Raw genomic sequence first — 26,291 nt, 5'->3', positions numbered from 1 at the left:
AAAACCTGAAACCACGAGGCCCTGTGTACGCATCAACGCGAACTTTCATATTTTACAACAATCGGGTTAAGACACACAAAAAAATTACTGCACAAATACTGAAGCTATCCCCCTTTAACACCACTGCACGCATCCCCACCAATGAGAGAGCCACGGCCAGGTCACGTGCTTTCGAGAACCAACGGGACTGCTCGAGGCTGTTACTTCTCTGATGTACGTGGAAGCTTGTTCAAGGGTTAATACCCCATCATGTATGACACGTAGAACAATAATTATTTCCCCCGAGAATCAGACAAGCACAAAAACCCTGCGGCTGCCCATAATGCCGACCAACTTTTCGCAACAACTACTAAAACCCTCGCAGTGACTGTCACTCTTATTTGGGACGAAGCCGACGGGAGAAGAGGGGCACGCTCGGGCACGTGTGACGTAATTTAATGCGAGAGGTCTACATCTTCTGGAACTGCTTCTTGGATCCTGCAGCCTTGGTCACCTTGAGCACGTTGAAGCGTACTGTCTTGCTGAGGGGCCTGCACTCTCCCACAGTGACCACGTCTCCCAGGGCCACGTCCCTGAAGGCCGGCGACAGGTGCACAGACATGTTGCGGTGGCGCTTCTCGAAACGATTGTACTTGCGCACAAAGTGGAGGTAGTCCCTGCGGATCACTATCGTCCGCTGCATCTTCATCTTGATGACGACGCCACGCAGGATGCGGCCACGGATGCTCACATCGCCTGCAGACATCACGCAATTATTATTATTATTACATCACGCAACTGTATCCACGTTATAATTTGTCAGCACAGGGCACAGTTTGGCAGGTGGTAGTCACAGATATAAATAAAAATTGATGTGGGCAAACTACTCTGTGATATACTGTCAGAATCTATACAGAAATCCACTCTCTAGTATAAAAAGATTCTCAGATGAAACACGCGGTAAAACTGAACCACTGCCTTTCGGCCAACTTGGGCAATGGAACACATTCTAGCATTCATTCACATCTTCTCATGATCAGAGTAATGATTCAAGTGCTGTGACGATAACTGTCATGTGTTGTGTACGGTTCTAACTGCAGGGTTGCAGAGAACACTGCACTAGAGTACACAGTACAGCTCAAACCAAACTTGCCAGCAACATGCAAATGGTGATTTCTCACAAGACGTAAGTGTGAATCTTTGGCACAGTTAGACCCAGAGAACTCACCTGTGAATGGGCACTTTTTGTCGATGTATGTGCCGTGAATTGCCTCACGCGGAGTCTTGAAGCCTAATCCGACATTTTTATAATACCGCTGAAACCGCAGTGGATTCCCCTTCGGGAGACCGGCTTTGCGGTTCAGGAAAACGGTGGGTTGCTTCTGAAAAGCTCTTTCGTTTTGTTCTGCCATTGGGACACTGCAATGACAATATTGTGTGTGAACAGATCATCTCTTGTCAAATGTGTTGTTTCACAACATGCGCACAGCAAGGAAAAGGTAATATAGGTGGACACATCAGACGCAGCTAAGAAAGCTCATGAGTACTATTAGTCTTCAAAAACACGTTACTTTGGATTGCACCAACAGGCAAGCTTCATACATGATCTAGGCCTAAGCAAGCATGGCAGATCATTTACGAACGTTTTTGCCTTTCTCACAAGAGTAACATATTTCCATCGCCCGATTATGTGGATAAATATCAGTACAACTGAAATTCTCCACGTTCAGAAGCCTACATAAATAAGAGAAGTAAGTTTTCACAAACCACACGTGTACACATACCGCTATGGCCGAAGTCTCGGTAGAAAAGGTGTCGCCAAAGTCGCGCTTTTTCGAAGCCGATAGTAAATCTCAAAATTTCAGTGTTAAAGCTAATTATATTGACTTGTCAACAAAAATAAAACGAAATAAATTATTAAACACTCGTCACGCTCTGTAGAAATTATTTTGTTCTCTGCATCGGATATCCGGCTTGTCTTGCAGACGACGGAACGCAAGAAAGGGAGAAAGGTAGCAACAGCGGGACCGTCATCGCGCTGGTCGCGCTGTGGGAGTTTGGGAGCTGTGTCTAATGCGAAATAATTTACTCACATAAATGAATAATTATTTCATAATTCACTTGTGATTGTCCGAGAGCGTCGCCATATCATCATGGGCAACACAGACTCAAAGCTGAACTTCAGGAAAGCTGTGATCCAGCTAACTACGAAGACCCAGGTGAGCCGATCACTTTCGTTCTGAAAGCATATGCCACGTTCAGGCAAGCGGACCACTCTCTACGCCCCATGGAGCTTTGCTATCTGCGTATTCTTTTCAAAACTACGATCATATTGTAACGCGTGAGGGGATTTCTGTTTCTGAGCCTTATTCTCAGCTGTTTGTATACATTACCGCACCCCTTACTCACTAGTAAAAGCTGACTGTTTGTTGATGTCACGGAATTTCATTTCTAAGTGACACTGTGAACCAAATGATTATTATTATTATTTTACAATTGAGTGCGCTAAAGCTGCACTGTCTGCTTCCTCATACACTGCACGAAAGCGTTGACATTCTTGTACGTTGAGCACAAATGGGTCAGCGCACTTGATAAACCCGCTCACACAGTGACGTTTGCTCCTTCATGCTGTCTGTACTGCATTGTTTACATGGCCCATTTGTGTCGCGGTGCAAACACGCAACTAGAAAGACGCGAGCGAACTGGCAAGGCTGTCAGATTCGAGAAGTGAAATGTTCTAGAAGCTCTCCTTCGGTAACTTGGCTTCTTCTTTTTTTTTTTTCTAGCCGCGCGTCAATCTGACCTTTCAGACAATTTTAACAGCGGGAGACACAGAGAGTCATCCACAAGGAAACAGCATTTTTGAGGCATCTGTTATATCCCAATTAATCTGACTATTAAGACACCCAAATGATAACAACCTGAACGAGATGTGCATCGAAACAGAAGTGAGTCTCGCAGGCTGTGCCTCTTCACACAATTCATGGCTGTCATGCAGCTTGTTTCAACCGGCTCTCTTCGTTCGCTGTCTTAACACCCACTGACAGTAATTATTCAGTTGAGGGTGAAGGCTGTATAACATGGAATCTCCCTTCTGCGTATCACGTCATTGCACTGGGGGAAACTCTGCATTTCCTGAAAGTGGATAAGATTTAACATTGTGTTTAACTAATTTTGAGTACTCTGTGACCTGCGATTACTGAGGCACGAGAACTGCTTTGCCATGCCTGATGATAAGAACCAGGATATATAACCTGCAATTCACATGAGCAGGTACAGACTTAGGCAGACTTTCAGTATTTATTATGGGTGAGGTTCCCTGTTTCCGGCATTTATTTTTACGGAAATTTTGAATGTTATTATCATCATCATCATCTATTTCATGCAGAAAGATATTATTTTTTTCTGTTTTAGTGATGTCGAGGATGATGAGGATAACGCTAATGCACGAGGATATTTAAATAAATGAATAACTGAATTCAGGTGTATGTACTATATTATGGAAAAAATGGCCACGAGTTGGCATTTCTAGGTAAACAGGGAGTAGAAACAAACAAAATATTTAAACTGCGGAAGGTACCAAATCTCAAGCCACAAATGTGTAGAACATGTAGTGCACACAGATCATCAGGCTATCATCTAACATGGCAACATGTTCCTTCTGGTTCACAACAGTTTCTAGAATGTGATCCATATTTACCCCCAGAAACTGGTATTGCGAAGATCCTTAGGTAGGATACATTTTGACAATTGATTTGATTTAATTGAATTTCTTTCCATCATAATTGATGGGGGATGTCAAGGCAAAAAGCAGAGACTGCTTGAAGGACGCCTCGTCACCCCTACAGATTACACCAACTGCTGCTTTCAACCGAGAGTGCTATCATACATCATTCAATCAAATCAAAAATGCTGAACATAGAGGAATGGTAAATGGAAGACAAATTTGGTGTGTTAGCTACAACAGTAACAACAGCTTACAACATGGTTTCACTATACATCGCTAAACAAAACAAACAAAAGACAACACTAAATTACCCACATAACTTACAAAAGCATTACTTACAAGGGTTCACGTACTACGGAGTGGTCAAATGGGCGAACGAAGCGGTAGCTCAAAGTAACGAAAGATTTCTCTAACATAAACTGCTTAAGATCCTTAAATGGTATGATGGACAAATCAATTTCAATATTTGATGTCTGATAATGAGAATTCCAATTTGGTGTTTACGGTCCAAGTGGGGACGACAGCATTCTCTGGTAAGTGTAAAGGATATACTTTGAAACCTTTTTTCAGTCACCCATTACATCACTTGACAAGTGAGAAAATTTCCTCACATGAAATCGGGATTCCTTTTTTTTCTGCAAAATAAAACAAGGAAAGGAATTGCACGTCAACACTTTCCATTGCCACTCATGTATCCATTCTTTTGGAAAATGCAAAATTCTTACAAATATTGAGTGGATGCATTTAGGTATTATCAATCAGTCAATACTTAATTAATTATGTAATTAATGTAATTACATGTATTTCAGACATAGTTATAAGAACATGTTATGAATTAATTATTAATATTATTGACTAGTATTCATCATTAATTAAATTTAGCACCCCAATTATAAGCCTCTGAATTTACCTAAACCTAGGGAAGCTTTCCGCAATATGGCAGGTGACATTACGATAGTGATGTATCCTGTTTGTGCATAAGTCGTCCAGGGTGCTGACGTATAAATAAAATTTAATTCCCACAACAGTCCACACCTGTGGCACTCTATTTTGATCTCATTCTGTAGTCTTTCTTGCATCATGTACTGTCCTTTTCCTGGTTTTGCTCTCTTAGGTAACACATTGTTGTTTCAAGCGTGATATTTCACACCACAGGGTCCATGGGCATCATTATTGCAGAGCCAGCTTTTTCTCGGTTGTTTCCAAACTCAAATGTTCTTCTATTATGAGTATGCGGCAGCCATATGTGGTTACATCCAGGCTACAAGATGGATAATAAAAGTTCATGCCTTGCAGAATTGGCACAAAGCAGGGAGCACTACATGAATACACACTGCTCCAAGTATTTAACGGGGTCATGGTAATCTGGTGCATCATGCATGCATTGTACCGCAGGCTGGCCTATTCAGGGAAAGCAACATGTTTTTCTACACGTTGTAGCTAAAGATGCACTGCATCGTGAAATGGAAAAAAAGACAGCATAAAAGCACTGTTGCACATGTCATATTTGCCTATTTCGTGATTCAAGTCAACCTCCACCATTATTCTTCTTACCAGGGAACGGAACCGTTTTTTTTTTTCATTCTGGTTCGCGTTCAGGTTCAGGCATATTGGTTCAGGTCGGGTTTAGCTCCACTGAACCAAAATTATCAGCTTGAACCGGTTCAGGTATATCGGTTCGGTTCAGGTTCGGCTCCGGGAGAAACGAAAAAAAAAAGAGGTCAGCGGTCGGGACACTTACGGGGATTGCAACCGTTACTTTTTTCGGTCCTGGTTTAACCGGTTCATCGGCAGTAATTTTGCTACATGAAAGCGAGCTTGCCCTCACCGCACACGGTTGTAAGAGAAAGGTGTGAGATAACCATTTCATGAAGCGTCTACTGCTGCCTCGCCACGACCACTTGCTTCACAAGACGAAGCGTTCTTAGGGAAACGCACAAAGTTTTGCATAGTTTTGGTTTCACTTTCTGCCTCTTCGTTGCACAAGATTGTCAGGTCATCCGAAGGGAGTAGCAGGGATCCGATATTTTATTGTATTGCACTCCCGTGGTCGTCTGTTGAAAACGAAAAGCGAAGTGCTGGAAGCCTTTTGGCAGAACCCGGCCAGGGCCCTCATTTGTTCCGGCAAAAAACTGGCGATACAGTCACAAACTTTTACTCTCATCTGGCATCGTACAACAAATAACTAATCGGAAAAAAAAAGGGTCGGTCGATAGTACAATTAGGTATTTCACCTCCGAACCGATTCCCGAGCCGGTAACCGTATCAATTTTTGTCGGTTCAGTTCTGGTTCGGGTCAGGACAAGCAAAAAAAGTGTTCAGTTCGTGTTCGATGAAAAATAAAGTTTTTTTTTTTTTTTTTTTTTTCAGTTTGGGTTCAGTTCCGATTCCGATTGCTGCTTCTAACATGGGTTGTTCTGTTGCACCCTATATTTTATATTCTAAAGTTAGACCAAAATAAAATATTCCATGTTTTATTTATATAGTGAATGGTCGTACTCTTATGAATCTTAGTCACTGAACAATAAAGAGGTAGTTCATCTCCAGATTTTTTTCGCAATTCTTCTTCGAAAGAAAATCTGGGAAAGCCGTCCTTCCATTTCATAAGTCAAAATTACTGTGAGCTTTGCATTTCCAAATAGCTTTGTGCATTGGCTAGTTCTAGTTAACAATAATAATAGTAGTTTATTTTGAAAGGTGCCCATCAACAACCGGATGGTGCACCAACAAGATCAGTGACAGTTTAAACATGGCAGAAGCAAAACAAAAAGCAAAACAAAGCGTAGCAAAGCAAAAGCAAAAACAAAACAACAAGAATATAAAGCAAACATAAGGAAAGTGTGGGAATGGTACTGGTTAATGTGATTGCGGATTAATGTTAAAAAGGGATGACACTAATGACGAATAAAGTGAAAAAATGTCAACGTCGTGGTTTTGGCTGACTGCGTCCATATGGCGCAATAAACGAGGTACCGGAGCACAGTTATTTGCGATATTTGCATAGAAAACACAATGTGCTAGCAAATTACATAAGGGAAGATGAACGGGCACCGAGGATAACATATCTGAGCATCCATGCCAGTTCCCATCAACCCAATCAATTAATGGTTACATGGACACAAACTTGTTATATTTCTTATTTGTATGCTAAACAAATAATACGTATAACTATAATTTATGTAATAGTATGGTTTGGCCACATAACGTTAGCTAATGGCGCTGTCTTTGTTGACTTCAAAAAAGCATAGGATAAAGTACCTCATGCCCGCCTTCTTTTAAGCTCTTGCACCTTAACAGTGAACATTTCTTATCATATTGAAAGCAGGCAACTGTCATCAATCGCACCCTATTCTCTCTTCATCCCCTTACCTCCAGTTAGTTGTCAGTCTATTACTTTTCTTAATCAATCACCTCCCACATAATATTGGTCCTAAAATCTGCCTTTTTGCAGATGATTGCATTATTTACAGCTAAATTGTATCTTCCTCTGACCAGTTATCACCGCAACGCAATCTTCCCGTGATTAGTGCATGGTGTAATACCTGCTGTGATTTATCCAGACCACACACCCCCTACACCCCCCTAACACCTCAAATGTTCAGTGACACCCCCCATAACTTTTTCACAAGTGTACCCCCTACAGGGGGCGCCCTTGCGATTTCAGCCTTAGACATATGTCGGTAATGATATGTTACGATGTAATGACGGAACTACAATAATGCCCCCCCCCCCCCCCCCCATTATTTCCAACACCCCTCCGTGCTTGGGATTCTGGATAAACCACTGAATACCTGGGTCATGGAGCTCAATGTCAGTAAATGCGTATACTATATGTCCATTTCACGCTGTCTTTGTGCCCTGTCATAGCCATGTAACTCCATTTCCAGTCATCTCCTCACCCCTTCGGAAGCGTTTCAGTATCTCGGGCTTCACATTACATCCAATCTGTCATAGAAACACCACATCTTGGCTACCTGCAAGAAAGCCAGTAGCACACTTGCGTTTATTCGGCATAGCATTCGTCCAGGGCCTCCTGCTGTAAAACTTTTCGCACACCACTCTTATTATGGTCGAAATTGGAGTATGGGGCGTCAGTATGAGACCCTCACCAGTCATGCTTAGCATCTCTCATTGGGTTAGTCCAAAATAGGTAGATTTATACTGTCCGATTACTTTATTCTATCTAGTGCATCAATAAATGAAACATAACGTAGGCCTTCCAGATCCGAGATGTAGAAGAAAATTATTCCACATCTGCGTGTTTCACTTGCAGCTTCTTTACAGCAAATGTACACATTGAAGGAGCGGCGTAGCCAGAAACAATATTTTGGGACTGGTTCTATGATGACTTTACATGGGAGAGGAGGATTTCCCATCGTTTCCCACTCCCAAATGCACTACCAAATGTAGTATCGGGTAGGGGGGGGGGGGGGGTTATTGAATATAATTTAACAAAAAACATACTGCTGTTGGAAACACTTCAGTTGCATGTTTTGCAGGGCATTCTAGAGCTTTCCAATCGGGACCTTGCTCCTTATATTACCTTATATTGCTCCTTGTATTTATTAATTATGCACAACCAAAAAATACTGGCACTTAGGATACATGACTGCTAACAATATTCTGTAGGTTTCAAGTGCTGAAACGCATGTACTGTACTGTGTTTTTTGCACATAAACGATAGTTTTATATTTTTGTTGTATAAATATTAATGCATGTTGCATTTGCCTTGAAAGGGTTTGATCATCTATCTCATTCAGTATATTCTGATATTTCCTCATAGTATATCATTTTCCTAATAATTTTTGTGCTTCCAAAACTGAACTTTTTATAGGCCACCGGAACGGGGTATATGAACTGGTGGCATAGAACACGCATACAAGAAACGTGTCCCATACTTCATTAAATGGTTGAGTGCATGGGCACAATGGTTCTCTGAAGTTACCCTTTGCGCTCTGCTTTCTCTACTAATCAATTTCATGTTTCAAGCATGAATTCTTAGTTCTTAGAAACCCTACGTGAAGCACGCATTAAATCTATAAAAAAAAACTTCTTTTCACGCGTCTTTACCCCTCTCAGCCGATAGATGCGAAGGACGAGGCATTCTGGGACCAGTTCTGGTGCGAGAGCGTCCAGGGCATCCAGGATGTCTTCACCCTGATTCCTGCGGTCGAAGTACGTTCCTTGCGAGAGGAGGCACCTTCTAATCTGGCCACCCTGTGCTACAAGGCCGTGGAGAAGCTGGTGAAAGCGGCTGACAGTCTCTGCAACACGCATGCACAGCAACAGATAGGTAAATTTTGCTGCCGTGGGGCACATGCAGGTCAACACCAAGGAGTGCTGCTTGTGTTGAGTTTAGCAAAAATATAAAATTTTTGTCGTGTGGTATCTATTTAATTATTTATTTGTTTATTTTTGTTTACAAAATGCTGCTGGAGTCACAATATGGCTTTTTGCGGAAGTGAAAATTAGGCCGTACGACTAGGAGCGTTGTGAAGCAAGCAGCTCTATCCACCATGCATCAATAGATATACATGCAAAAAAAAAAAAAAAAAAGAACATTCATAGGAGATAACAAAAATATGTAGGAATGCACAATTCTTTGCTGTGGAGAGAAATTCTTGGCCCAGAAATAAAGACAGTGAATTACAGTTGACACCTTAATGCAGTGTCTTCCATCCGTCGTAATAAAAGCACTAAAAACAGAGTAAGGGATAGACTTAGAGCAGACAGACGTAGCGCACTTTCAACAAAGTTTTACTCGACAAAGGGTTGCACAAGCTTTAAAGACAGTCAAGCCATACTAATAGCGATAAAAACCCCCAGTGCGAGGGAACAGCGAAAAGGACAAAGGACGGACAAACGCAGCACTGTCTGTGCACAACAGTGCTGTGTTTGTCCGTCCTTTGTCCTTCTCGTCCCCTCGCACTGGGTTTTTTTATCGCTATTAGTATGGATCAGCAACCCGCCCGATTTTTAACTATTTCAGCCAAGTCACTCCCTCTCTTCTCTAGATAAAATCACAGAGGGTGTGCCAGCGCAGTTGTCACCCAACTTGTTAATGTGATAAGCTTCCGCGATTTCCCTCTCTTCCTGTTTGGAATATCCTTGCTTGACCTCAGTTTTATTAAGGAAGGCCTTGCACCGACAATCATCGATACGCACCGATAAAGTACTGTTTCCCTTACCCACGTTGTTGTGATGCTCCTTTAACATCGTGTTTACACACCTTCTGGTCTGTCCCACATACCGTTTTCCACATTGCAGCGGGATGTCATATGCAACACCTTGATTGCAAGGGACAAACCAGGAGCTATGACTAATCATGCAACCGGATATCTCACAATTCTGATTAACCTTGTGAGTAAGAGAAGATAACTTATGCTCGCCTAAAGACACAACGCAGACGTCATACTTATATGTGCCAAGTTATTTGAAATCCCGTGAACATATGGGATGAGAGCAAGATGTCTGTTGGCAAGATCAGGCTTCACTTTTTCTCTACCCGTAGACTTTAAGGTCCTACAGCAAACACTCTTTCTCTGCTTTTAGTGCTGTTATTATGAGTTCAAACCAACATGCCCAGAACGTTGCTCTACTCAGTTCTGTCCCTGTCGCACAGAATTAAATAATCTAGCCGACCCTACAAGTGAAACAAGGGAAATGGTGCAGGCTAGCTGGCATAGATCCATGAAGAAGACCGAGAGACTCGGACACAGAAGACGACACAAGTAGGTTCTCAGTTCTGAGAATCTGCGTGTGCCGTCTTCAGTGTCCGTGTCTCTCGGTCTTCTTCATGGACCCTACAAGACCTTTTGTAGTGAAAAGTTGAAGTTAAGGAGATGTTTGACAATTTGTTATTGCCTAATTTACAGTGTTAGTGTCTCAGCATTAACTTCTGTCAGTGTTCATTATACTTACGAATACTCTGTGTGCTGCCCTCAAACAAACCGTGCAGTTCTGAACTGTGTTCGCCTGCTGACTCGAATCCTGCCATACATATTTGAGGATCCAGACTGGCGTGGATTCTTCTGGACAAGCCTTCCTGGCCAGAATGGTGAAGACCTCAATGAGGCTGAGGTGATACAACACGTCCTTACAGTGTTTTATGGGGTTCACAAATGGTTGCTTTATGTGCCTATGCTTAACTTGGTTCTGATAGACTTATCAATTTATTAGGCTGGTTAATCTCAAGATAGAAAATCTTACATATTAAGGGGGGTGAGGTGCAGGTTCTTCTGATTATGGGTCAGATTTTGATGTGCGAAGACTGTACTACAGCAAACCTTCGAATAAACCACGATTTCGAATTAAGCGAGTACGAATTAGCGAGGTTCTGCTGTATATGGTCAAGGAACAGCTAACGTAATTTCTGGGCATTGACGCAGGCCACAGATAACGTGTACCAACCAAAGACAGAACTTCTAAATAATAAAGGTACTGCGTATAACATGCACCAGCTTATAACACGCACAAGCTCACCCAGTCTGTGTTTCTGCCCTCAATACAGAGAAGCATCATGTTGAGACGAATGATCACATGATACTAATTCGTGGCTTTGTGTCACGAGGTAGCTCTTAGGATGAGCAATGCCAGAGCTTGTCGTGTGCTGAAATATCAGCACATGGCACACCATATCTAACATTCGTCGTGATAAAGACTGCGTGTATAAGGAACTTGTACACTGCCACCAAGCTGATGGTGTCTTCGGCCAGTTTTGAATCCACAATCTAACAATTAAAGCTTTCTCCCGTGACAGAAAATGCCACATATAATGCACACTGCCACATAGAGTGCAGGAGATCCCGTGAGGCCATATTCCTGACATGCGACTTATATGCTGGAAATTATGGTACCCTTTGAAAGACCAGCACATTGACACCAATAGCCTTTCCCACAATATCTTGGTACATATAAAGAAAATTTGAAATGACCATAAGAATGGTATGCATTATGAGTAGGTTACAGTCTGCAAGAGTACACAGCCTCATTAACCTGATATCCAAGCACAATATCATAGGTCATTATGGTACTCTTTGAAAGACCAACACATTGACACCAATAGCCTTTCCCACAATATCTTGGTACATATAAAGAAAATTTGAAATGACCTATGATATTGTGCTTGGATATCTGGTTAATGGGGCTGTGTACTCTTGCAGAGTGTAACCTACTCATAATGCATACCATTCTTTTCCTTGCTTGTTGATAATGCAGTACATAGTGAATTCTCTTGCCCCCAAAGAACCATGATTATTAAATTAATAAGAGTGACCCAGCTTTTTATGAGCTGTGCTGGCAGCAGCTGCTATCATTGCTACATAGTAAGCTCTATGTGAACACTAATATTATCGTGACAAAAACAAACAAAGACCCATGATAATAATCTGATTGATATTGATAGCTCTTGTGCAACTTTGCAGTCTTTTAACGATGTTTCACTGCTTTCATCTTCGCAGGTTGACAGTGTGTCGCTGGCACAGTCACTCATCACAGCTCTGTGTGTGAGTAAAAATGTTTGAGTTTTAAAAGCTCCCGTTGCACATCATTTAGAAAATATGACGTCTAGGTATTGATGTCAGGCATATAAGGTTGTTGTTTTTGTATATCCCTTAAACTGAATGATAGTACTACAACATGCTCTACTTCCTTTCAGGATCTCCTGTTTTGTCCAGATTTCACTGTGTCTTCATCCAGGAAAGCTGGACCAGTGAGTTTTATCGTATAATTCTCTTATCTAGATCTGGGCCGGATTCAGGATTTTTCTGAGCATGCCACAAGCACTAGCTAAGGCCAATCGAAGCAAGCCTTTTCTAGACAGGCAACAGTTTTTTGCAAGCTTAAGTGTATTGCAAAAAATTATGTCCAGAAAAAATAAAGACGTTTTGCAGTTCCAGCAAATGTTGAGCCAGTAATTAATTAAACCATTGAGGATCAGCATTGATCAGAACAGTTGATCAGAAGTGTTGTGGATATGCCATCATTGGCACTGGCTTTTGAAGGTTGAAATGATTTTATAGCTCAAGTGTGGGCTGAAAAACACCACATGAACTTGAAGGGGACAGTGGAAGTGTCTGCATAGTTCTACTCAGTAATGATACACAAACTGCTAAGTCAGTAAAGTACTGAATAAGTAGAGCCTGAAGTTTTAGAGTTTAACCCTATTCTTCCCCGAATTTGCACCCCGATTTGAAGGTTACCTCCTTAGGGTGAAACTGCCATCACTGGGATGTCTGTAGGAATGCACTAACTTATTTGTTTAGCATGAAATACAGTTACATCATCGTTTGTACCAAACCACTACAGTTATTTTAAGTAACTGAGCTCAATTTCTCCCCGAATTTAGCTGGAAGTTTTTTTTTCACCCAAATTTGCACGAATTTAGTGCACATGTTCATTTAACCGATTTTTACACCCAAAATTTAGAAGAAAATATTTCCCGAAAACTTCAGGTATGTATAAACTTATGTAAACTTAGCATTCAACTTTTAACAAAAAATGAAACTGCAAGATAGCTCAGACTGATTGTCTAGCTTCTAGAAGTAAAAAAGAAAAGGCTGCCAATATATGCGAGAGATTGCTCCCTGTGATCTTCCGACATCAACGCAACTGGCTGCCATATTCCGTCGTATTCGATACAACGAAACAAATCATGTTCCCCATGAGTTTCGTTATATCAAGCCTCGAGGTGAGTCCATACCTGCATGGCTGGAAATGGGCACATTACAGCTTATACAGTGAAACAGGCTGAGGCAGTGCGATGGAGACATGGACAGAGGACGCATACAGACAGTGTGTGTGTCTCCATGTCCATGTCTCAGTCGGGTTGCCTCATCATGTTTTGAATGTGCCAACCGACACGGTGTAACCTCCTCGCACTTCTAAGCTTATACAGTGTTCTGTTCCCCCTGTGTGGGACCAAACATCTTCCTGGGTGGTAACTTTATGTGCACTTTCATGTTGCAAGGCTGTGACAGTTATCATTGGAGCATTTACAAGTTCTCTTTGTGATGCAGGACAATCCAGAAGACCTGCAATCAATTGACAGTTGTGAGTACATTTGGGAGGCAGGTGTGGGATTTGCACACTCTCCCCCCCACGTCCCACAACACGACCAGAACCGCACCGAGATCCTCAAGCTGCTGCTGACTTGTTTCAGCCAGACAATGTATCTCGGCTCCACAGGTGAGGAGGCAGTGTGACAAGTCCAGGTCGACATATTGGTGCTTGTTCTGCATTGAAAAAAAAAAAAGTAAATTTATTGTTGCACCTTTACGGTAGAATCCGACAGTGTTTCATATTACCGCACATAGGGGGCGCAACAGACAAAAGAAGATTCAGGATTTTTTTTTTCTTTTTTATGACAGGACTATGTCGCGTTGTCGTAGGCATCACCACCTGTGTGCAGTGATGTGAATGTCTAGCAGATGTTTTTTGCTTGGGATATATTTTGTTTTTATAGGTGACTGAATAATTCGACATATTTACGAAAACATTCTTATTTCCATTGCTCTACGCAAAGAGAGTTTGGACACCTCTTCCACAGAACGTGTTGCTTATTCCTACAGCTGTTGCAATGAAACTTCCCAAACATCATCATGAACTAAAGTTGTTGTTGCTTTATCTGCACACAGCAGAAAGCAAACAAAAACAGTTATGACCTTTTTCTTTTCTTTTCTCTCCTGATGTAGAAGCCCACCAGAACCCAAACAAGTGGATTCAGTTCTTCACTTCGGCTGACAACAGGTAGCATAGTCTTCATTGATGTTGAAAGATCACAGGGGAATTATGGCACCTAATCTTGGTTCTAGAAGCCAAACAATCCGTCTGAGCTATCGTGCAGTTTCATTTTTTGCTAAAAGTTGAGTGCTAATGCTTTTCAAATGCTTTACAGACAATACCATATTTTTCCGAATCTAAGTACAACCTCGAATATAAAATGAACCTTGAGTTCAGGGTGCACGAATTGAGTTCAGGGTGTAAAATTGTGAGTGTGTGCGTATGGGGCGATCATTATTACCTGCTTTATACTACATCATCACCAACATGTGTCTAAAGCTGAAAAAAAAAAAAAAAAAAACGTAGGGGGTGCAAAAGAAAATAGGGCAGTGGGGTGTCACCAAACATTTGTATGCGTGTGTGTGTGTGGGGGGGGGGGGGGGGGTTAGGTGATGTATGTGGATTCTGAATAGATCATCTGCATGTTCTACAAGCAGTGAGAAATCTAGAAGTGTGCATGTTTGTGGAAAATCAACTTGTAGAATGCTTTAATTACTCCTTGTTTGCACATGAGGCATGCCAATAAAGCAAAGAGGAACACAATAAGGGGAAGTCTCTGCAACAAAGTACCCATGCAGCCATTTTTTGACCCCTTACAATTTGCAGGGTATTATTGTCGCAGAGGGATTCAGCTGTCCTTCTCGAATGTTGTTGTCTTACATCACCCTTTTTTCTACGCAGGCACGCTTTACCGTTGTTTACCTCCCTGCTGAACGTTGTCTGTGCATACGACCCTGTGGGTTATGGTGTACCCTTCAACCACCTGCTGTTCACGGACTCGCGTGAACCACTCGTGGAGGTGGCCCTTCAGTTGCTCATTGTGACGCTGGACCATGACTTCCGGAATCAGGCTGTCTCAAATACTGTCTGCAACGACGACTCGGTGAGTCCAGGCACTTGGGCCTGCATTGCATTGAAGTCGTGCACGAATGCTAGCTTTGTTTGACCTCTACAGTACCTGTCACTTGAGCGGTGGCATGAATACCTCCGCAGCAATACCTTTGTCTAGCTTAGTGCCGTTGATGCAAATTGCAGTCCGTCTCAGTTTAATGGGAGGGCCACATATTCTGTCTGCCCATTACAGTTGCCGACTCATTTTTCGGACTCCAAATATTCGGACTTATTATTAGGACCAGAGTGGTAGCCCCCATCGAACCAGTGTATGTATTTTCATGTCTGATAATTGGGACTGCTGGGCGAGAGACCTGCCCAATTTTTAGTACTAATTTCTCCTGCAGCCTGCTCAATTTTTACTACATACTTATCGCCACTCAAGTGCCAGATTTTCGGGAAAGTGCCGCTTCCCGCGCCATATAATTCGGACTGCGCTGTGACGGTCACGTGCCAACATGACACCTGCGCTGAAGTGCGGTGCGCACGCGCGACTTCGGAGGATGCGCCTCCTGTTGTTTTGCCTCTAACACGTTGAATGAGTTGTCTTTGCACAAGAACGTCTCAAAAAGAAAGAGTGGAATGTCGCCAGAGGAATCTGATGATGATTGCAAAGACGAAGTTGTTGATGCACCGCCAACAACAGCGGCGATTCTTGCCGCAGTGACTACTCTCATGAATTACAGTGAATGAACTACTCTCATTGATTGCAGCCTGGGGTCTCCCTGGCTTCACCCTGGCCAGCAATCTTTTTTCATTAGTGGGCCAACCATGGGCCACACAGTCATAAAGCAGTAGGCCCGGCGTTGGATGGACATTATTCATTCTCAATTGTCTCGCGGCATAGGGTAACGATTTATCGGTCCTCGTTTGTTGCTCGTATTTCCCACAATGGACATGGCGTTTCAAAGTGCAAAGAAATAGAGAGAGGGAGAATCATAAAAGCTCGCAATATGCCCAAGACCACTAGGACCAAACAGTTCACAAAGAAAAGCAATTACATTTCTTTCCTGAGGAAGAACAGATACAATGCATAGGTTGTCTCGTGAGCTTCCGCAAATTTGAGAGTCCTATTTGCATATTAGTCAAAATGAAAGGTGAGGTGTCCAAGTTGTTAATTCGATGCGTGCACAAACAACACTGAAATGATGAATTGCTTGTCATACTAACTCATCATGAAGATAGCGTCTCTGTTTCTTACTGCTTTTGGTTACAGTGGTTTGGTTACAGTGTATGTACTGGTTACTGGTAATGCAGTATTACTGGTTTAGTTACAATGTACCACAATTTACCACTCCAACCGTGTATTCACGCGAGCAATATTCCCAAAAAACTCCATAGGAAGATGCGAAAAACGTCATAGCTTCCTGCTGTCGTGTGAATCTTCACATGCACTGCTAACCGTGGGGAATATCCTGCGACAGCCACAAGTTATCCCGTAGCAGACAACAGGAAAGACGCTGATAGTGTCGTCTACTAAGTGCACAATACACCACTCTCGATATTCAGGCACCCCGTGAATGCTTAACGTAATATGGGTCGGAACTTTGGCACCGTGCGTAGCTTTTGTGAATACATGGTTACGGTACATTATCTATGTCATCCCTTCCGACACCTACCCTTGAAAAAATCCTGGTGCTGACTCTTCATTGCTTATTACATGCAGAACTCTGTGATGGAGAACCTGTTCATCAACTACGTGTCCCGTGTCCATCGTGAGGAGGACTTTGGATTTGTGCTAAGGGGCTTCACGAGGCTCTTAAACAATCCACTGGTGCAGACGTACCTTCCAAACTCTGCAAAGAAAGTCCAATTTCATCAGGAGCTTCTGGTGTTCTTCTGGAAGATGTGCGACTATAACAAGGTATAGTTTCCTTTCACAATAACTTTGAGCTTTAACAGGCAGGTTATGAACTGTGTTAACTGCTTTATTTTAGTGTCAGTCATAACGTTATAACTAAGAAGTGTGAGAATGTCCAAAATTGCTTTCAAGCTAAGTAACAAACACCCGTACCATGCACAACACATACCTTTATGATCATGCTGCCATAGAACCCAGCATATTTGAACAACCTGCAGAATGAAATCTAGTCTTTTTTCAAGCTGCTACTGATAATCCAGAGATGCTTTAGCACCATTCTTTTTTTTAAAGAAACCACAAACACTGTAAAAACACTGTAAGGTCAATTGTCTCCTCAGCATCTCAAATCCTGATCTACTGTAGGCAGAGAAGATAGCAAAGGTAGATGATAGCGAAACCTGGTGAGGCTGACTAAATCCGAGAGCTGGACCAACTTGACGGGGAACTGTGCTGACACTTGCATTACAGCATCCGGGGAACACTTCCTGTGCAGGGATTTGACCCCGGGTCACCTCCCAGTCTCGGCGGGAAAGGATTAGAAATGTTATGATACGGGGAATACGGGAAAATCTTAGCTACTAAGCCGTGGGAGCTGGCTGTGTTGTAAAAAGAAATAAAACGGTGAATTTTCTGCTGACTTGACCCCACAAATTAAACTGGTGCTTTTTCATGGCTTACTCTGAATTATGCACAGACGGGTACAAATCCAGCGAACCGGTAGGGAAGCATGAAAGGATTTGCCTCAAGATGAGAACCGCCTATAATATCGAACACAGTCCGTTTTTCTCCTGGGTACCGTCCTCATCATTGGCATGGTATTTAAAGGGATAGGTATGATGTGGTAAAGGTTCATGCGAATTGTTGGTCAACAGCCGGGGGGAGAGAACGGGTCCGTACAAGCTTTTACGGCTGGAGTGAATGGCCGCTTTGTTAGAGTGTTGAGGGGATTTTGTGAATGAAGTGATCTTGGCTCCAGACCGGTTACAGAAATGGGAGGTTCACGAACACGGGGACGAAACGGGACAGCAGGCAGGAACTGGCGAGCATTCCAGAAGACAAGGAGGTTAATGGCTGCATGGGGAAACTTTCAGAGCAAGCAAAGTGTTTTTTTTTTTTTTGTAGGATATATATTCGTAATACGCAGCATTATTAGAGCCTGAAGTTTTAGGGTTTTACCCGATTCTTCCCCGAATTTTCACCCCGAATGGAAGGTTCACTCTTTAGGGTGAAACTCGATTTTTACCCGGCAAATTCCCCTCACTGGGATGTCTGTAGGAATGCATTAACTTACTTGTTTGGCAGCAAATGCAGTTACATCACCGTTTGTACCAAACCACTACAGTTGGCTCGAGTAACTGAGCCCGATTTCTCCCCGAATTTAGCATACTGGAAGTTTTTTCACCTGAATTCGCATGAATTCAGAGCACATGTTTATTTACCCGATTTTTACCCCCCGAATTTAGAAAAAAATATTTCCCGAAAACTTCAGGCTCTAGGCCTTATATATATGCATGTTAGTATTGATCTGGAAACACCTCTCCTAATGAATTAGGCAACTCAAGGAAAAGGTGCCGACGCCAGGAATTGAACCTGGGCGTCCGAGCTTACGTGTTTTTGTCATCCATGTTTGTTGGCCTGCCTCGGCTAATTCTCGTTGTTAACGTCTCTCCCGCTTTCTGTTCTTCCTCAGAAATTCCTGTTCTATGTGCTGAAAAGTTCAGAGGTGCTCGACATCCTCGTGCCCACCCTCTACCACCTGAACGATGCAAGGGCGGACCAGTGTAAGACCTTACTACAATATAGGAGCGAGGAAAAATTGGAGCCAGTTAAATATTTGTGCGGTGTACACGCTTACTGTGTGTGTGTGCAGCTCGTGTTGGCCTGGTGCACATAGGCGTGTTCATCCTCCTCTTGTTGAGCGGAGAACGCAACTTTGGGGTGCGACTCAACAAGCCATACACGGCCAGTGTACCAATGGATGTGCCGGTGTTTACGGGAACCCACGCGGATCTGCTTATTGTTGTAAGTGAACACGTTACAGTAAGACCAGGTGGAAGAAATACTGTTGGGGCATCAGGGTGTACAGTGCTGGACAAAAGTTTACGGAACACGCTCCGGCGCATTCCTTCCTCAGAGTGACATGCTACCAGCGAATGGGACCGTATAGCATTCCAGACATGTAACCAAGACTAGGTAGCCCAGTCACCTGTGTGTAAGTCCGTACGGTACCATTCACTGCTAGCGTGTCACTCTGAGGAAGGAATGCGCCGGAACGTGTTCCGTAAACTTTTGTCCAGCACCGTACCATAATTAGGGCCTGACTTTTTCGGGTTTTATTTTTGGCCAAATTCGGGGGGTAAATATCGGGTGATATTTTTCATTTGAAAATTCGGGTGCGTTCGGGTTAAATCCCATTACGGCATATTCTGTCGTCAGGAATTCGGGTGACTTTTTTTTGTTTAATAAAAATTTGTCTTAACATGGAACTAATGTTTAGAAATGTTATCAAACTTTATTTTAATGCACGCTTATGAGTGTGCCACGCGACCCGGATGTTTTTGGGTAGATTCGGGTTAAACCCGAATTTTACAGATTTCGTTCGGGGGGTAAATATCGGGCGGATACGGGTTTAACACTAAAAAGTCAGGCCCTAACCATAATCCCTGACTGCAATACGGGTAATGGCTGCAAGATGCGTGCAGTGATATGCAGAGCTAGCTTGCTTAAAGGGACTGGACTGAAAGGGATTAAGGCCCTTCTTTTTCTGCTGCGGCAAATCCTGAATTCCGCAGCAGTGAACTATGAATTCTGCATTTTTTCGCGGTAAAAGGCAAATTACCCTAGTTCAGACAGAAAATACTCTCTGTTAGCTCTTAGCGTGGAGGAACACGGTTACAACTCCAAAAACTTTTGTGACTTAACATAACGAGGTACATTGTACTTTCTTCTGAGAGGGAGTGACGTTTGTCACTGACTATCAAATTGCACTTGCTAGGTGACCTCTCTGCATGTATGGAGTTTACTGTCACACGGAGGTACTTGACAGCTATAGACATCAAAGCAGGGGTCAGCATTAGAGAGGGGAGTTAGAGGGTTGTTCCAGCACACATTGGGGCCATATAACGTACGGCCTGGTGGCCTTGTCCAGTTGGCACATCTACGCTGTAACGCAAGCAGACCCGGTGCGAGCAGAGTCCCTTCATCTCGCGCATAAACTGAGTTAAGCACGCGGTTTCTGCAAAATTCTGCGCAAAACCTCACATTCCGCGGCAGACCCACAATTCCGCAAATTTTCGCAGAATCGCAGAAAAAGAAGGGCTTTAATCATCATGCAGAAGTCGGCTTTGTGATGGCACACACAAGTCGTCACGTGTCAGCTCTTCATACTTTTCGTGCTAGTTAATTTTTGAACACTGCTAGAAACTGGACGGTGGCAACCTTCCACGTTCGCCATGGAAAAGAGTGGGAGCCTGCTACGGATTGGCGGACAGGTATCACGTGGTATTGAAATACAGTAAAACCTCATAAGCCGTAGTTCTGCTCTCGAAATACTCAAGCTGAGTCCCTAGCAGGGGTGCCATTAATCCTAATGCATTCAATAACCGCTTAAGCCGCAGCGGTTTTTCGCGTGTGTGTCGGTTTCTGTCGTACGGGCCACCATTTGGTTGCGTACAGCGTAGAGAGTCTGAGTCACGGTATCAAGCATCAAGAACGTGGCCAGGTATCACGTTGTCCATTCGGTACAACTGAGCATTCCTCCTTTCAAAGTGCGAAGTAACGGGAGAAGGGCGAAGTCATGTGGGAGCTGCAAGAACGCAAGGTCCGCCTTGAACATCTTCCTCCCCCCTAATGCCTAGGCAATGAAGGCGTGGCCTTCATAAACTGGGAAAGGGAGAAAGCCACGGGAAAGCGATTGCCGAAAGCGTGCGGCGCTGGCGTGCAGGCAGGCGAAAACGGGGAAACACGCTTCATGCCGAAAAGCGAAAACAACAAGTTTCTGCCAAACAGCATGAAATAAAGTGTTAGGATTGTGCGTTTTTCTACCAAACCAGTACAGTTAGTTTGAGTAACTGAGCCAGCTCCCCGAATTTAGCATACTGGACGTTTTCCCACCGGAATTCACATGAATTTAGAGCACATGTTTATTCACACGATTTTTACCCCCTGAATTTAGAAAAAAATATTTCCCAAAAGCTTCAGGCTCTGCTCATAGAGTGCTGAAGATGTTGCAGAGCAAGCATGTCTACTACAGAATGGACACTGAAATTTTGCATGTCACTTCAGGTCTTCCACAAAATCATTACAACAGGCCATCAACGATTGCAACCTCTGTTTGACTGCCTGTTGACTATCATTGTAAATGGTGAGCAGGACACTCCTATTCCAGTTTTGCTCCTTGTCTTGTTCAAGGACACTTTCTGTAACACTTTCTTTTTCTCTTTTAGTGTCACCATACCTAAAAACGCTCTCCATGGTTGCTAGCACGAAACTACTGCATTTGTTAGAGGTGTGTTATGACTTTTTAATATTCCAGAAAAAGGCTAGAAAAGACAAATTAATTGTAAGCTGTAAAGAAGGAGTGTCCAACATGACCCTTCCATTTACAGGCATTCAGTACACCGTGGTTCCTGTACAGTAATTCCACAAACCACCACTTGGTCTTTTTCCTTCTAGAAATATTTAACAATATTATCCAGTACCAGTTTGATGGTAAGCACCTCATTTGACAATTCACATTAGTACATGGACAGCCAGCTAGCCAGTTTCAGGCTAGCTAGCCAGATGCTTTTATGTTGATCCAACACTTTCACTTGTTGGTGCACTTCGATTCTTGGTTTGTTGAGTCTTAGGTAGAATTCTATTATTTATCGATAGACCCTGAAGTTTTAGGGTTAAACCCGATTTTTCGCCGAATTTGCACCCCGAATCGAGGTTCACCGGTTTAGGGTTAAACCCGATTTCTACCTGCAAAACTGCACCTAAGCTAGGCACCTCACGGCAATGACATACTAATTTTTCACAAAATACACGGTTGATCTCAACGTCTGATACTCTGGATAGGCTGTACAACGAACGTTTGTTCGACAATAGAGCCCGATTTATCCCCAAATTCAGTCTGATGGTAATTTTTCTGCCCGAGTTTGCATGAATTTTCGACATCAAGTGATTGACCTGAATTTTACCCCCCAAATTTGGAAAAAAATAAAACCCGAAAACTTCAGGGTCTATTTATCGAGCCTACACGTTGTTCACCTCCAACAGCGAGGAAAGTTAAGATGCCACACACGTGCGAGGAACAGCGAGCAGAAGTGGCATGATGAAAAGCATCAGAGAAACCCCTTTGCTGCTGACTCATCACGTGACACTTTTCAGGCAACTCAAACCTAGTCTACACAGTTATCAGGAAACGCAACGTCTTCCACTCGCTTGCCAATCTCCCGACGGACCACTCAACGATACAGCGATCGCTCTCGCGCCGGGGGAAGTCTTCTCAGGGCAACATCCCGACGGCTCCCAGCAGCACTGCGAGCAGCCCTACCACTCCTACAAGTCCAATAGGGCAAGGAGACATAAGCGCAGCCAACGAGGGGTCGGAAAACGGTGTGCCCGCCGCTCTCGTTCCTGTCGATGGGCCCAAGATAGCAGACGGGAACATACTCAATGCCACACTAGCTGCCACCCCACGTGAGTGATAGATAGAAATGGGCACTTTATCACTGTGGACACCACGCTGCATATTTTTTTGTGGCGTTCTCGAAGTACATCCTAGCTGCCTATAAAGCCAAAAACAGTGATGAAAGAAGGAAGTCGCTGAAAAGGTTAGCCCAGCTGCAGGACTCGAACCCACATCTTCTGGATTACCGGTCCAGGACTATTATCAAATTTTATCCCATCATGTTCAACAGATGGCGCTTGCGTCATCCTATCGTGTGAATGTGTGTTTTCGAGTGAGAAAACATGTAAGAGCGAAAGTGGAGTGAGCAAGTGTATGTGTAGGGAGTTACTTTTTCGGGTTAAATGCCTTTCTCAGATTCGGGGGGTAAAAATCGGGCGCTACGTATTTTTAAATCTGTAATTCGGGGGGAAATCGGGCGATAATTGTGCCTTCGGGTGTTTTCGGGTGCTTTTGTTTCTCCTCTTGTCTATTAAGTCCTTTCCTGATCTCTCTTTTTTGTTTTTTTTGCGGGATCCTGACCTTCCAGCGGTAATCCACGAAGGCATAGACAGTGTTGACACACATGGGTGTATTGCGGGGAACGTAAGTTACCCATTCTTACATGTGTTACACGTGGCGACCTTTGTTCGTCTTCAGTGGAAAACGTCACTTGAGGATTTCATAGTGACTGGAATTCGGGGAGAAATCGGGTTTAACCCGAATTGGTCGGAGGTCACTTCGGGGGGGGGGGGGGGGGGGGAAATAACCGGGCGGAATCTGGTTTAACCCGAAAAAGTCACTCCCTATGTATGTGTTTGTACCTTCAAATGATGCACTCTTGGAAGTCATTGGAGAGGCGGGCTAGCTTAGCTCAATCGGTAAGAGCCCTGGGCCAGTAATACAGAAGATGTGGGTTCAAGTCCTACAGCTGGCTAACCTTTTCAGTGACTTCCTTCTTTCGTCATTAATTTCTTAGGCGCTCGAGGCTCTGTACGTATTTGTCCTTTCTATGTGTTCCGGCCTCTGAACATCAATTCCCATCATGCCAAAATCATGTTTGTCATTTCTCTGTTGCTGCAGCGAAAGCTAGCTATAGTGCAGCTACTTTGTTTCAAGCTGTGCATGAATAACACTGGAACTGAATCACAGAGAAGCAGGCTCCATTGAAGCAGACAACTCTACCAATAACTATATTTACTATTGCCCACCATTTTTCTTCCCAAAAAGAAGAAAAAAAAACAGTAAAAGAACGAGAAACGTAGAAGACAGATAAGAAAACGATATGTGGTGACACAGGGATACTAGTTAGGCTAGCTCACATGTACGGCAACGACAGACGGCCTCCATGGTACGGCAAGAGGGAAGTTGAGACACGTGAAAGTTGAGACACCAACTTTTGCCGTGCAGTAACTTCACCCACGTTCCAGGGGGCGCTGCGTATGGCGGCTGAATATGGCGTCCATTGGGGCTGCGTATGAACCACGGCTGGGAAAGAGACAGTGCGAAGAGCTGTGACAAGCAACGGCAGAATGTTGCCTTACCATTGTTGTTCGCCATCCCTGCCGTTTCCATATTTGTGAACTAGGCTTTAGCAGCAGCAAATACCAGTTTGATGCTGAGAGGGAAATGAGAGGGTGGGGTGATGGCTCCCCCTTGACAGCGAAGTGAGGGCAAACAGCAATTTGTGCACTCAAAAGAATGGTTTTTGCACCCTTTTCAGGATGTTACCAGTGCGACTGGGAATGTGTTTTTTAATGGGTTGGGGTATTTCCTGCATAGGCTGTTATTCCTAGCACAAAAACGTTACCTTGACTTGGAAAAATTTTGAGTTGAATTGAAAAAATTCAACTTCCCACAAAAGTAGGCTAATTAAAGCAGCCCTAAATCATGGCAAAAGTTCTCTGAAGATTAACATCATTGACCCCATCCTTTTGGGGCAGGTAAATTTTTTGTAGGACTTATAACATGTTCTGATGAAACACTCTGTATGCAGTCGCTGACCGATTTTTCCGACTTCTGGGTGCCACTTAATTAGTCCAAATTATTGAGCAGTCCAAATTATTAGCTTGTTGCATAAATCCACTTTATTTCAAAAACCTTCACTCAGAATATTCAAAGTGACTTAAATAAAATAATGTACGCGTCTGCTTCGCTGGGCGAACACAACATATCGCTGCAAATTTCGGTCAGTGCATCATCAGTGTAGTCACCACAGCAAGGATTGCCCCTGTGGCAGGGGATGCATCAACGACATCTGCGTTGCTATCATCGTTTTTTCCATTTCTTATGTTGTCACTGCCGAAGGCGACATTGATGCTAATACTTCTTAAGTTGCTGAAGTGTCAAACCATGACGTCACGTTGGTCTCGATTGTTGAAGAATTTGTGTCTTTGCCTCTGCTAAACGCCTATCGTAGTAATATCATCGACATCCTCACTCGCAGTCGCGGTCAGCGTTTCAGCATTTGTACTGAAAGATACTGATAATCGAAGACACTCATATCGCAACACGTCAGAGGCTGAGCATCCATTTTGGTTCGTGGGCAAATAAGCACTGCCTCGTCTACGCACGTGTCATGTCGGGCGTGGCGAATGGTATCGTAAAAGTGATACCTCCTTGACACAGAGACTTTCTCTGCCCTAGAGTAAAGAATTTATGCCAGAGAAAGCTACGAAAAAAAAAAGTGGTTACCAAGCACCGTGTAACACCATAAATACGACCATGCAAACTTTCGCCTCCATCAATTGGTAATAGCGCATAGGAAATACATGAAGACGAAACTTTGCGTGGCCGTATTTGTTTTGTTACGCAGTGGCTGGTAACCACGATTTTTTTCGTAGCTTTCTCCGACATAAATTATTCACTGTGTCGCAGCAGAACCTGTCAAGTAGGTATAGCATCACACGCGAAAATGTGACTGGCCTTTTACAGCACCCACCCTGTATATCGAAAGTATAAAAACAAGTGAAATATGGGGTGCTGGAGTACATTTTTATGCCGTATTTCTGGTGCTGAGCGGGACAGCAAGTCCCGAAAACCTAACAGGTTTGAAGCGAGATCAGTACGAATAATCAACCGCATTTTCCGAGGGACGGTCCGAATTATTTGACTTAATTAATTATTGGAATTATTGCAAATAGCCAGTGATCTATAATTACTCGATATAGCCCCATATATCTCACCAGGCATCGAGAAGATGACGGAGAAGGAACACGCGCACCCTCCACCACAGAACTTGGGATCGCCGTCTTCTCCAGAAGGACAAGGTGACCCTCAAGGGGCAACTGCTGTGAGTCATGTGGTCAAGAAATTTTTGTGGATTTATTAGAGCTGCGCAAACAGCAAACTTTCCATTGCAAATAGTTTTGCGAATATTTCACTTGAACCGCAAATCGAAC

General features: G+C 43.4%; 2 protein-coding genes across 3 annotated transcripts in view; one reads left to right on the top strand and one right to left on the bottom strand.

Annotated features, from left to right (window-relative positions):
- Window positions 1–419: 419 nt before the first annotated feature.
- On the bottom strand, window positions 420–1,865 carry LOC135391724 (small ribosomal subunit protein uS17-like). 2 transcript variants are annotated; one of them, XM_064622139.1, is made up of 3 exons: window positions 1,764–1,865; window positions 1,208–1,398; window positions 420–735 (listed from the first exon to the last, which is right to left on the bottom strand). In XM_064622139.1, the coding sequence occupies exons 2-3, from the start codon at window positions 1,389–1,391 to the stop codon at window positions 449–451; spliced, it is 471 nt and encodes a 156-aa protein (XP_064478209.1). In that variant the 5' UTR covers window positions 1,392–1,398; window positions 1,764–1,865; the 3' UTR covers window positions 420–448. The 2 variants fall into 2 exon arrangements, with proteins under 2 accessions (XP_064478209.1, XP_064478210.1); XM_064622140.1 differs by having other exon boundaries at window positions 1,747–1,771.
- A 127-nt stretch (window positions 1,866–1,992) lies between these two features.
- The window catches only part of LOC135391723 (protein HID1-like), a 29,351-nt gene continuing 5,052 nt past the window's right edge, over window positions 1,993–26,291 (top strand). The window contains exons 1-16 of the mRNA XM_064622138.1: window positions 1,993–2,198; window positions 8,786–8,999; window positions 10,665–10,786; window positions 12,166–12,210; window positions 12,363–12,416; window positions 13,723–13,891; window positions 14,398–14,452; window positions 15,167–15,368; window positions 17,043–17,240; window positions 18,928–19,018; window positions 19,108–19,259; window positions 21,522–21,600; window positions 21,683–21,744; window positions 21,845–21,947; window positions 22,611–22,922; window positions 26,079–26,182. Coding sequence (XP_064478208.1) covers window positions 2,133–2,198; window positions 8,786–8,999; window positions 10,665–10,786; window positions 12,166–12,210; window positions 12,363–12,416; window positions 13,723–13,891; window positions 14,398–14,452; window positions 15,167–15,368; window positions 17,043–17,240; window positions 18,928–19,018; window positions 19,108–19,259; window positions 21,522–21,600; window positions 21,683–21,744; window positions 21,845–21,947; window positions 22,611–22,922; window positions 26,079–26,182 — 2,028 coding nt within the window. The 5' untranslated portion in view covers window positions 1,993–2,132. The remainder of the gene's footprint in view (window positions 2,199–8,785; window positions 9,000–10,664; window positions 10,787–12,165; window positions 12,211–12,362; window positions 12,417–13,722; window positions 13,892–14,397; window positions 14,453–15,166; window positions 15,369–17,042; window positions 17,241–18,927; window positions 19,019–19,107; window positions 19,260–21,521; window positions 21,601–21,682; window positions 21,745–21,844; window positions 21,948–22,610; window positions 22,923–26,078; window positions 26,183–26,291) is intronic.

Source organism: Ornithodoros turicata, chromosome 4, assembly GCF_037126465.1.
Source record: "Ornithodoros turicata isolate Travis chromosome 4, ASM3712646v1, whole genome shotgun sequence".
NCBI lineage: Eukaryota > Metazoa > Arthropoda > Arachnida > Ixodida > Argasidae > Ornithodoros > Ornithodoros turicata.
Note: the sequence above shows the minus strand (reverse complement) of the source record. Positions and strands in the feature narration are given on the sequence as shown.

Coding starts and splice junctions, on each gene's coding strand:
- LOC135391724 (XM_064622139.1), bottom strand. CDS start 1,391: ATGGCAGAACAAAACGAAAGAGCTTTTCAGAAGCAACCCACCGTTTTC. Junction 736..1,207: donor CAAAAAGTGCCCATTCACAG/GTGAGTTCTCTG, acceptor TGATGTCTGCAG/GCGATGTGAGCATCCGTGGC.